We start from the raw sequence: 12,103 nt of genomic DNA, 5'->3' as shown, positions 1-12,103 counted from the left end.
CCGTCTTTTTTTTCTTTTTTCTTTTTCTGGGTCGTAATGACCACCAATTTTAGCTGCACAGCCACAGTCATGAACCCTCCCGGAGCTGTCTCCCACTATCATCTAGCTGAGTCTGGCTGTAGGCATCCAAGTCTCCTTATTATCCCCATGACTGCACCATTTAAACCAAAAACATGTCCACATCAGTTACCCCCCCGACACACACACACTCGTCTCCATGTTCCTGCCATCTCCCCTTATGATCAGTCGCATTTGGAGGTCAAAGCGTGATCTACTTCGCATGTCGTTGTACAGTAAATAGTGTAAGCATCAGGTTTAAACCTAAAGACCTCAGGGACCTTTAAACGCCGCGGCGTCAGCTGCTGTTACTGTCAGCACCAGCAGAGCAGGTTGTGCGTGCCATCCTCATTACTCGCCATGTCTGTCACTCGGCTGGCAACTGGGCCGCCGCATTGGTAGGAAGGAGGGAAATAGGTATTATAGCCGAAGCTGCTCCTTCCGTCTCTCGGCTGACATTTCCCCTTAAACTGTTTATTTACAATACAGAATGAATGTGTGGCGGCCAGGGGAAGCTGGCTGTCAACCGGCATTGTCAACACCGCTGCCTGTCGGCGACGGGAAATTGGCAACTGTATTTCTGCTCCTACAGATTTCATCTCTCTTCGCCGTTGCTCCTCACAGTGTCTTTTTCTTTTCGGTCTCTTTCCTCTATTATCTGTCTGCTCTCTTTAGTAAACCGCTGCGGTAACATGCCTCATACCCTATTTTGACAACCTTCATTTGCAAGTCTGACACTTACGCAAACATGCTGATTAATTCTTGCCTCTGATGAATCTGTGTGAAGCATCTATGTGAATTAACTGTGTGTTGAGGGTGTAAAGGTCCTGTCTTGTAATTGTTAGGGAAGAAATGTATGCGTGTGGGTGTAAGTGTCAGTTTCAGGTTTAAATTTATACTGTAGGAAAACTGCGGGCTAAGTGGTGATGTCTTGGTATAACAAATGATCTTCCTTATCAAAGACTTGGGCAGACTGACGGATTTGTTTGCGTCTCATCGCAGTGGTCCACAAGGAGCGACCCATTCCCCAAAACGAAAAGTTGTAGAAAGTGTCTCATCTAACTTCATCATGTCATCCAGACCTTTACTGATAGCACGTTCCTTGATTCTAATTCCCTGTCTCCTCTCCTCCACAATCCCAACTAAACCCCCAAGAGATGCTTTCTCTTCTCAAGGACTTCTTTCAATCTCACCTAATTTTCTGTCTGCCGTTGCCGCCTCTCCCTCGCTTAATTTCACTTTCCCGTGTCTTTCTCTCACTTACTTTCAAAGCTGACAAATGAAGAGGATAAAGAGTAGGAGGGGGTGGGGGCAGCAAAGGGAGGTGGTGGGGGTGGGGGAGCCAGATATAGAGCTGATTAGATTAGAGAAACATGCTGGACTTGACACTCTCCTAATGAGCACTACAAAGGATTCAAGCTGTGTCTCTGGGGGTTCTTGAAGGATGTTACGCATAATACAGCAGGGAGAAATGTTTAAGTACGCATGTACACGCCTGTGTGCAAAACTCGGAAAGGTGAAGGAGAGGTTGCCTTGGAACTTCCCTGTCCTCTCTCTGTATTTGTGGAGACTAAAGGTGTACTAACTGCAGTTTTCTTGGGTGATTTAATTGTTAGTTTATTCTGTTTTTTGGTAAAAGTCTGACCTCACAGTGGATCAAGTGGAATCTGGCTGATTTCAATCACCAGTTGATTGACTCCAAAGAATAAAAAAAAAAAACAGGGTTTTGGTGCCTTATCCGAGTGCAAATTATGGTAGCAGTGTGATTAAATATAGTAGTCTAGACATTCTTTCCGTGAGCCACATCCTCTGGGCCTGAAGGTCGGAACAGCGATAAACACTTTTGTGTTTTTGCATTGGCTGCTTCTTTTCAGGCATAATGTTGTCTTAATCAGATCTGGGACTGCTTTTTGGGTGACAGAGAGCTCCACTCAGTCCCTAATACTATCTTATAACTTTTAGGCCTGCTGCCCTTTCAAAGAAATTCATTTCAGACACGTCCATCAGTGATCCCACCTGTTGAATTCAGTTACAAGCTTTACATTTCTTCATCTTTTTTGGTAAGGCAGCATTAGGTAAGGTCACTAGTATTGATGAGTCTGCGCTTTTGGAAGAACAAACTAATCACACTAATTGTAATGCACAGAGAAAAAGTGAAGAGACAATGTTACCTTTAACCAGTGCAGGCTTAAAAATGATTGAAACTGTAGAAAATTAATTCTTGAGGTTATCTTTAGCAAAGAAATCGCAGCATGTTTCAGATGATAGTTCACAAGTTTTGGAGTTTAAAGTGTTTTTCTGTGAATTTCTTCTCAGCCATAATTAATGGTATAAAAATACTCACCGTGGCTGCTTCTCAAAAAACCTTTACTTATGCTTCATGGTTCTGGACTGCAGCTATTTGTCCTGCTTATGAAGCTGTTCTCCACCCGAGTCGTGTTGCAGCTTGAAGCAGATCTATTATCACAAGCAGCAGTCCATGCCTGCTTAGTTAGAGTCCCATCCATGATGCTTTCAATGGTGGAACAAGAGATGCTCTGGAGAGGCAGCTGAATGTTAGCTTGGTTACCAGCAGCTAAACTTTCAAAATACCCTCACAACCACTTTATTGGGAACACCTGTAAATGCAAATATCTAATTAGCTAATGACATGGAAACAACTCGATGCATTTAGGCATGTAGACACAATAAGGTCATGATTTCCTTTATGACCACAGTGTACCCATCTTCTGATGGTTGTTTCCAGCAGGGTAATATTCCATGTCACAAAGCTTAGTTTTTCTGAAACGAGTTACTTTAACATGGCATTGTAAACGGATGGCCTTCACGGTCACCAAATCTCAGTCCAATAAAGGACCTTTGGGATGTAATTTGTGGATGCGCAACCAACAAATCTGCAGCAACCTTGTTGAATCTATGCCACGAAGCATTAAGGCTTTCCTTACTGGTCCAATCCAGTACTAACAAAGTGTACCTAATAAATCAGCCTGTGAGTGTAAATTTAAGGGGGCTGTCGACTAGTATTAGTACAGTATAGTTTGTACAGGGCAGATGTATCAGTTGCCAATATGTACTTGGGCAACTGTAGAAAACACTATTTACCTCATTTTGCGTTTGTGAGATTGTATGAGGTATTTAATATAACATCTTCACTAAGATCTTGCCAAACACCAGTGCCACATCAGCACAAGCACAACATGTCGATGCACGCTTGAGTTAGTCACAAATATAGAGGCCACAAAATACAGTTGTTCAAGTGTAGAAAATGTATACAACAGCAAGACCCCAGGCACTGAGGACTCAGTGCAGCTTCGACAGCCAGTCTTTAAAGGAAATTGAGAGAAGTGCTTACAGTGTTGGACAGGCTCAATGAGAACCTGCCAAAGTCTCCTGTCAGGTTTTGAGAATCAGTGTTGCAATCTCATTAAGTGAACAAGGCCTTTCAGTTAGAGCCCCACGGGGAGTGGAGAGCAGCATTGTGTTTTTATTTGCGTATACCCTACATGTGCTGCATATTGCAGGGAGGAAAGTAGGGCAAGACAATGCTGGCATTAAAAATGTTTGTATGAAATGGAATTTTTCGCTATTTCTTATATATGAAAAATCCTTATCATTTATTTCATTTAGTGATGCACAACACATCTGCTTTAACCACTTCTTTCATATTTTATGCGTCCATTTGGGCAAATTACATATAGTGCCATTAAAAAGGGAAGTGAAGAAGAACGTAATGCACGGCTAATGTAACCAGATAATTCTAAATTAAGATTTACACTAAATAACCGAGAGAGAGATTGTGGTCTATTGAAGGACACAGTGGTTGTTCCTGTTTGCTGCTACAGACAGAAAAAACCCATCTGTGACTTAAAAATAATTTCCTTTCAAGTGCAGCAACACATCTTCATCCAAACGAGCTGCAGTTGTTTCACTGGGCCTCTTATCTTACTGCAGTCACTCACACAACACATCACTGTTAGCTGGAGCAAGATATCTTAAATGCAGATGGGGCTTGGATGAGGATTGGTTCGAGCTGTGTCACAGAGATTGTTGATTCATGCTTGTACTATGTCAGCAGATGGCTGTAATTGAGGGCAGGCAGGTGGTGGTGTGAGGAAGCAGAAGGCAGCACAGCGTCCCTGCCACTGTGTGTTGCAACCAGTGCTATTTATTCACATTTATTTATCAGGAGAAACGTAAGTGTGGCTAGATGCTGTTGTTGAGCCCAAAATCCAGTACATTTGATAAGTGTGAACGTTGCATAGAGTAGTCGAGCACAGCGTGACAGTCAATCTCAAAGGGCAGAGGACGTCAACATCTATCGACTATTGTTGTCGTTCTCTCCAGTCTCACAGAGACACTGGATGTTTTACAACATATTTGGAAAAAGCCTCCATTTCTGCACCACCTCATAAATCTGTGCGTTTTTTCGATTTCGACTCTCGCATCTGCTACCGTGCATGACAGATGAGGTTTCCAGACAAACGCGAGTGTCGAATAAATCCAAAACAGCGGTGGAAACTTGAAGTAGTACTCAATTATAAAGTTAGCTGTACAAACTTTATCAGTTGTTTTACATTTTCAAGCCTGTTCAAGTGCTCGATAGAACCTCAGTCCCAGAAATGTTGGGACACTGCGCAAGATGTAAATAACAACAAAATGGAATGATTTGCAAATCTCACAAATGCAGATTTTATTCACAGTAGAACATAGAAAACATGTCAAATGGTTAAACTGAGTCATTTTACTGCTTCATGAAAAATATCAATAATAGCAAGTCGTCTGAAAAACATTGGGACAGGAGCAATAAAAGACTGGAAAAGTAAGTGCTGCTAAAAAGGAACAGCTGGAGGAACATTTTACAGTTAATTGGTTTAACTGTTAACATGTCAGCATATGATCGAGTATAAAAAAAGAGCATCTCAGATTTTCTGAAGTAAACATGGGCAGAGGTTCACCACTTTGGAGAAAAACTGAATCTACAAATGAAGGAAATCTCTCATCATCAACAGAGCATAATGCCATCAAATGATTCTGAAAATCTGGAGAAATCTCTGCATAATTGACAGGGTCGAAAATCAGAAGTGTATTCCCGTGATCTTGTGCGCAGGCTCAGTCAGTGAGCAGTTTCCTGCAACATCAACAAATGCAGGTTAAGGCTGTATCATACAAAGAAGAAGCTTTATGTGAAAATGATCCAGAAACACTGCTGTCTTGACTAGATCCAAACTCATTTAAAATGGACCGAGGCAAAGCGGATAACTGGAAAGCATGGACACCGCGTCTTCTGGTCTAAGAGAAGAGAGACTAGCTGACTTGCTATTAGCATTCAGATAAAAAGCTTGCATCTCTGACGGTAAAACCTGTTCTGTAAATTTACACCTTTTATCTTCTACAATTTAATCCCAAAAAGACATGCTGACAGATTTCTTTCATTTATTACAGCAGCATTTCTTTGTCACGTAGCAAAACTGAGACTTGCTGTTGAAATTGCACTTTTTCTTATATTAGGATATGTCACGGATTAAATATGTAGTTGCATTGGATGTGTTGTGAATAATCTATTGTGAATGACATTGTTTTTATTTACATTTTGTAAAGCGTCCTAACTGTTTTTTGGCATTTGTAATCGAAGATAAGACTATGTAACATCAACACACACACACAGATGAAAGATCAATTGTATCTAATGTGGAATCTCCCTTGATTACCTATTATGTATTCACATTTAGGCGATGTCAAGCATAAACATGTTTTGCTATTCCACTGAGCAAATCCACTGGAGCAGCTGACAAGGTCAGGTACCATCCTAAGGGGCATATTCATGGTGCCAAAATATACAGTAGACTGATTCTCATTCACCCATCCTAAAGAAAATGACCTCATGCAAATTAAAACTTGTAAATAAACGAAGAAAATCAGGTACTGTAATCTGTCTGTACCAGCAAAGTTGCAGAGAGTGCTATCAGCTGGAACAGTTGCCTAACAATCTTTGCGCCCCCGGTTTTTCATCTAAACTTCATTAGTGAGACGGCCTTTGTTTGTATGTAATTGTGGCAGCGGTCAAATATTGTGATTGTGAAATAATTAATCCGCTTTGTTGTGGCTTCAGCTGTCATTTCCTTTCATCAGGATTATACTTGAAAATATCAGGTCAACAGGGAACGAAAAAAGCAAGTTTGAGTTTGTGCTGGCATCAGAGAAAAACCACTTATCTACTTATTGATAATTTGTAAGGCAGTTTTATTCATGCAGAACTAAATTATTTTGATGTCATTTGTGTTTCGCACAAATTAAATTTTTTGCTTGTTTTCGTGATAGTTGTGGAATATCTTATAGGATGGCAATTAAATTCTATCTTGGAGCAAAACTAACAACTCATTTGTTTTGGTGAGTAACATTGAATAAAAATCTAGCATACTTACAAGGAAGCTCAGTGGGCTACAGTTGAATTTGGACTCAGTTTAGCATTAAATTCCAAATAAATGTCAAACTCTCCACCTGCACTCATCCACAGCGACATGGTGTTGCTGTTCAGTAGTTCAGAAGTAATTTGACTACACGGTCAATAGTACCATGTCCGCAAAAAGAAAAGAAAACTGAAAGTATTACTAGTGGTACTATAATGATGTTATGAAAGTGGGCCCAACCAAAAGGACTATTCACTCCATGATCATGAACAACAAGAACAACGACTGTATTAGATATTTTACGTCTGGAAGCTTTACCTGCAGAGGAGTACCAAGTGACAGCTCCAGGATGCATGGTGGTCCAGTGGCAGTACTGTTGCCTCACAGCGTATGGTCCAAACTCTGGCTGGCACCTTTCTGAATACCTCCTCAAACAGTCTGAAAATATTAATGTTTGGTTAATTAGCTCTAAATTAGCCGTAGTTGAGGGTAGATAACGTGCTTTTGTTGCGTAGATTAAGTCGATATGTGACTTGCAGTCTACAAAGCACCTTAAGTGGTCAGTAAGATTGGAAGAGCGTTGTATAAACGTCAGTCCATGTTTTCCCTTTTAATGTTTCTTAAACTCTACACTTTCTCCCACTGTCACGAATAAGATGTTCTTTGGGGAAAGGCTCTTATGTAATGAGCCCTATCTAAATATCCGAGGAAAGATTTGCTCCAAAACTAGGCCAGTAAAATAATTACTCAGATGAATAAAAATGAAAAGAAATATGAGAGGGAAGAGAGAGAGAGGACCGGGGATAACACAAGAGCAGGGGCTGATGGGTTTGTTTGATATAAATTCAAAGTTATAAATAGATTTGAGAGTCACCCATTCTCTGCCCTTTATACACTCTGGGATTGAATTAATTTGGCTCAGAACATTACCCATTTTTGGATGTTTACCCTTTTTGTGAACTCCAGGCTTATAGCATTTTTAAAATTTTTGAGGGGGGGAGGTGTATTTAAAGCAAATAGCCTCGTATGTCTTCACAAACCTGAATCTGGAAAGCGGTCTACACAGCTGTTGCCTGCAACATGTGGACCGAGAGGATACCGCCAGAACACCACTAATCATGTCAGTAACCATGGTGATATGAAGTCGCGCTGTACTGAGCATTCATCATCCTTTGAGCGCTCTCATCATCATCCATATAATCTCTCTCTCACTCTCACGTTGTCCTCATTCACACTTTTAGGCTGTCTTTGGCTCATTTCCACCCGCATACAGTAGAATGCTTTTCTTAATCAAACATCTGTTTTTTAGGTCCAGGTCGTAAATTGTTTGGTTTTATGTTACCTTTAATCATATGTGTGACATTAACACATGCCATGTTGACAATAGGTTTTCTGTTATTCTTCCTTTAGGTACACCCTTTAGAGAAGGTCAGGAGAAAGATCTGAAGGCAGCCTTGAAGGGGACTGATCCCTCCATTCCTCTGGTGTTTGTCAGTGGAAACCATGACCTGGGTAACACCCCCACTCCCAGCACAGTGGAGCAGTATTGCAGGGAGTGGGGGGATGACTATTTCAGCTTCTGGGTAAGCAGACACAAACCATAATTAGTAGTAGCAGCCTGTAGCAGTGGTTGTAGGATGAATGGAATATTATAATGACGGGTACCTGCGAACACCATCTCTGCTCTCACAGGATTAAGAATAGCAAAGGACCAAAAACCCTGCACCTGTTTTGGTGTGTGACATTAAATATGTTTTGGTTCTATTTTCCTCAGCATGTATACAATGTATGGCTAATGTCATTTAGACTACTTTTGGGCATTAGACTTCCCTGTACTTTGATATTGCAGTTAAAAAATATATGTATATCACGGTGTGGTCCAGTTTTTATGGTGGCCATTTGGACCTCTTTTACCAGAAGTTGTACAAGGGAGCTTTGTGACGATGCATATTTCAGTTATAGCAACTGTTTCTTGGTAACATAACAAACTTTGATGTGGTGCCATGGGCACACAGTTGGTAAACTTAAAAGGATTACTAATTAGGATTGCAAAGTTTTTTTAGATTAGGCCTGCAAAGGGCAAACATAAGACCAGAATGCATAGTATATGGACAGTATATGGTTCCTTAAAGGCCTTGCAATTTGTGACATGGCTAATGAGTTTTATACATGTAGTTTAAAATGCATGCCAGATAGGGCTGGGCCATATTATACCGTTCACGGTAATACCGGTATAATGTTAGGCAACGATAGGAAAATGAAATATCGCGATAGAACATGAGTAAAACGCGCATGCGCAGTGCCTTTGTTTTCATACGCACATGGCCGATTGTTGAGTGAAACAGATGAACCAGAATTGGTTTGTAAAAATGGTGCAACTTCAGTGATGTGGAACTGGTTTGGTGTTTGTCCGTCAGATACACGACAAAGCACATTTTTTTGCAGAACATGCAAGCGGCCGTCGGACTAAGATGCTCTTAAATCTGGGAGTAATCTGGGTCCTAAACTCCGTATGCTTCAGGTCAAACGAACACTGCAGCATCACTGAGAGTTAAAAACTGTCTAAATTCTTTCATCTTTAATAAAACGATCAGCATTGCTGCTTTACCAGGTGTAACTATGAAGTTTAACTTCCAGGCATCCATGAAAACAAAAGTTATTACATTTAACGGAGTTAGAAGTTAGCAGGAAGCTAGCGGAAGTTAGCTCGCTAGTTTCGCTAGTTACCTAAGCATGATATTGCATGTTCTGACTGAGAGATTTCTGAAAAAAATCAAACGTACAGCTCTGCTATCACTTCCAACATAAATGAAGACAGGAAACTAAACAGCAGTGACGTTTGTAGGGTTACTGAAGTTGGGCTAGCTGGTATATAATTGATGTGCTACGTGATCGCTAGCGACACAGCTATGTTAGCATAACATAAACAGTGAAGCTGGAGGACGAACACTAACACTTTTCCACTTATAAAAGTTAACGTTAAGGTTCCTGATAGTTAGAGACAAATGCAATCGCATGGCAGGATGCTGTAAACGGACCAAACTTCAGTCAGGAGAACAACTGAGATAATCCATCCACAATACGAGGTTAGTCATTAATATACTGCAACAACATGGGAATAGAGCAGCTGCCAGAGAATTCAACATTAATGAATCAATGGTACAGAAGTGGAGGAAGCAAGAAGAATGAGTTTAATAAAGTTTGATTTATCTGACTGCTTTGTTTCGCTTAATGTGCCTTATAATCCCGTGCACCTTATGGTCCGAAAAATACGTACTGCACACTGCAGTTTAATGTTGCAAAGCACCTCTTTTTAACTTCAGTGGATATTATACATGGTTATGCTCAGGATATGTCAGCCCATTTCTACTGGAAATGCCTTTTGGTTAAACTTTCAGCAAGGAATTTGCATTTGCACTGTTACATTTTTATAAAGCTTTAATGTACATAAAAACCAGCTTCTTGTTTAAGTGAAAATAAATGATAGGTTGTCTTTTTGCGCTAGTAATGTTGTGGAGTTGTATTTTGTCTCGCATCAATTATATCGTCAGTTATATCGTTATCGCAAATTTTCAAATATATATCGTGATAAATATTTTTGGCCATATCGCCCTGCTCTAATGCCAGAGGTATTTTGCTAAAATTCTGCATGGTTGGAGTGTTTTTGCCACACCGCATTCACCAACATTTTTATTTTCAGCAGTTAGGTTTGGATAATCTATAGGAATATAATATTAAATTGGGTGTAGGGACGGCAGATGAAATGGGAAATAATTCAAGTTGTTGTTTTCCTCTCTTGTTTTCTTTTTCTCACACTTTTGCCGTCTCAGGTGGGCGGAGTTCTCTGCCTGGTTCTGAACTCCCAGCTGTTCTTCGACGCCTCGGCCTGCCCTGAGCTGAGGGAGGCTCAGGAGGCCTGGCTGGAGGCGCAGCTGAGCAGAGCATCCTCCTCCTCTTCTACGGTAGGATGGCATGACCCCAGCGTGATTGAGCCTTTTTAAGCATGTGGGCACATCATTTGAATTTCTGTCTTTAGAGATCTTGTGATGTAATCATCGCTCACATCTGTCTCCGTTTAGGAACCTAAACCCAAACACATCCTGATATTTCAGCACATTCCCCTGTACCTAAAGAGTCCTGATGAAGAGGATGACTACTTCAACCTGCAGAGGACAGTCAGGCAAAACCTGCTGGACAGGTTCAAGAAAGCAGGTAGGAGACCAGAATACAGAAAATTATGGGGGTTTTCTGATTTCCTCTCGTTAAAAATTGGCAGCCTAGTTCAGGTTTGTGCATTTGGTTAGAATTAGAAGTCGCAGAATAGATAAATCAATTTTACTATCTTAAATGTCAAGCATCTCTGGCTTCCACAGCTCTGAAATAAGAGCATTATTATTTGTTCTTTTCTTTTCTTTTAGAATAATGGATTTAGGCCAATGTGAGTGGTCTTAAGTTTCTTGTCTTAATACGCCTTAGCTGCTATTCCTATTAAACCTGTTCATTTTAAGCATATCTCACTGAAGCACAGTTAAGATCCCAGCCCAGAGGATTAATATGTCATTATCCAGCAGCCTCAGGAAGAGCTGTTGGCGCGCACACACACACACACACAATGCAGACATAATTGAATTAATTATTCCATTCACTTCCTATAAGGAGAATAAATCCTTAATCAATCCATTGTTGTAAGCTTATAAGAGAACGATACAAAAGTAGTGGGCAAAAAAGAAAAAAATAACCCTCCCTCAAGGACAACACGTCTTTAGGCAGAATCTCAGCGAAGGTGCGTCAGCCGGCTTTGCGCTGCTGACTGACAGCAGCCACCACTCAGTGCCGAGCTTTTCAATCATGCATCAAGGTGACAGACGGTGGATGGTTTTAATTTCATTATCCATCCATTATTTCTGCACATATTTAACCATGTTGGCCCGTCTTGGTCTGATGACCCTTCTCTCTCATAATTGATCTCTCCTCCAGGGCAACACTGCTTAAAATTTTAAAGGGCAGTCTCTACAAGCTTTTTCTTATCATGAGCAGGAGGGTATTGCTGTAGAATGAGCTGGTGCCCTTTTTCTTACCCGCACTCTTGTGCCCTGCTAGCAATTATAAACACGGGCCACATACAGAGCAAGCGCTCCATGAACTACGAGCACGTAGATTCATACTGACAACAGACGTGCAGACGTGCTGATTTTTAAATATATGGTATGATTTTCTCAGGCGCTTAAGTGCGATGTGTGATACTCCTTTATTAGAGCAAGGTAAGGAATACTCAGTATCCATGTTTCCTCTGACTCTTATCTATACTCTTATCATGAGTATAAGCCTTTTTCCCTTCTTCAGATGAATGCGCTGTCTGAGAATTTTTCAGGTCAGGGGTGTCAAGGGGTATTTTCAATAATCAATCTGAAGTCAGATTGTTGTATAAGAAAGATGAACTATAGATATGTGTCTGATCTTAAAAAACCCCCGAAAAAATCTGGTTTTCCAGATTGGAGAACAAGATGGCTGCTAGGGTGCAGACACACAGCTTGGCAGGTCCTGTGCGTTTGCCTAAAAAACCATCTAAAAACCCCTGGATCTTGACATCAACTTGTCTTTTTGTTTTTATACATTTTTATCTTCTGTGGAGTTCGACA

The 12,103-nt window shown here is 40.8% G+C and overlaps 1 protein-coding gene across 1 annotated transcript in view; it reads left to right on the top strand.

The window, feature by feature from the left end:
• cpped1 (calcineurin-like phosphoesterase domain containing 1) overlaps nt 1–12,103 on the top strand; it is a gene marked incomplete at its 5' end in the record, with an annotated part of 55,647 nt that overhangs the window by 5,217 nt on the left and 38,327 nt on the right. Inside the window, 3 exon segments of the mRNA XM_042227365.1 lie at nt 7,875–8,047; nt 10,295–10,426; nt 10,544–10,676. Coding sequence (XP_042083299.1) covers nt 7,875–8,047; nt 10,295–10,426; nt 10,544–10,676 — 438 coding nt within the window.

Source organism: Haplochromis burtoni, unplaced genomic scaffold, assembly GCF_018398535.1.
Source record: "Haplochromis burtoni strain Fernald_Lab_line unplaced genomic scaffold, NCSU_Asbu1 Contig_257, whole genome shotgun sequence".
Taxonomy (NCBI): domain Eukaryota; kingdom Metazoa; phylum Chordata; class Actinopteri; order Cichliformes; family Cichlidae; genus Haplochromis; species Haplochromis burtoni.
The sequence above is the reverse complement of the archived record's forward strand: the minus strand, read 5'-3'. Positions and strand labels throughout refer to the sequence as shown.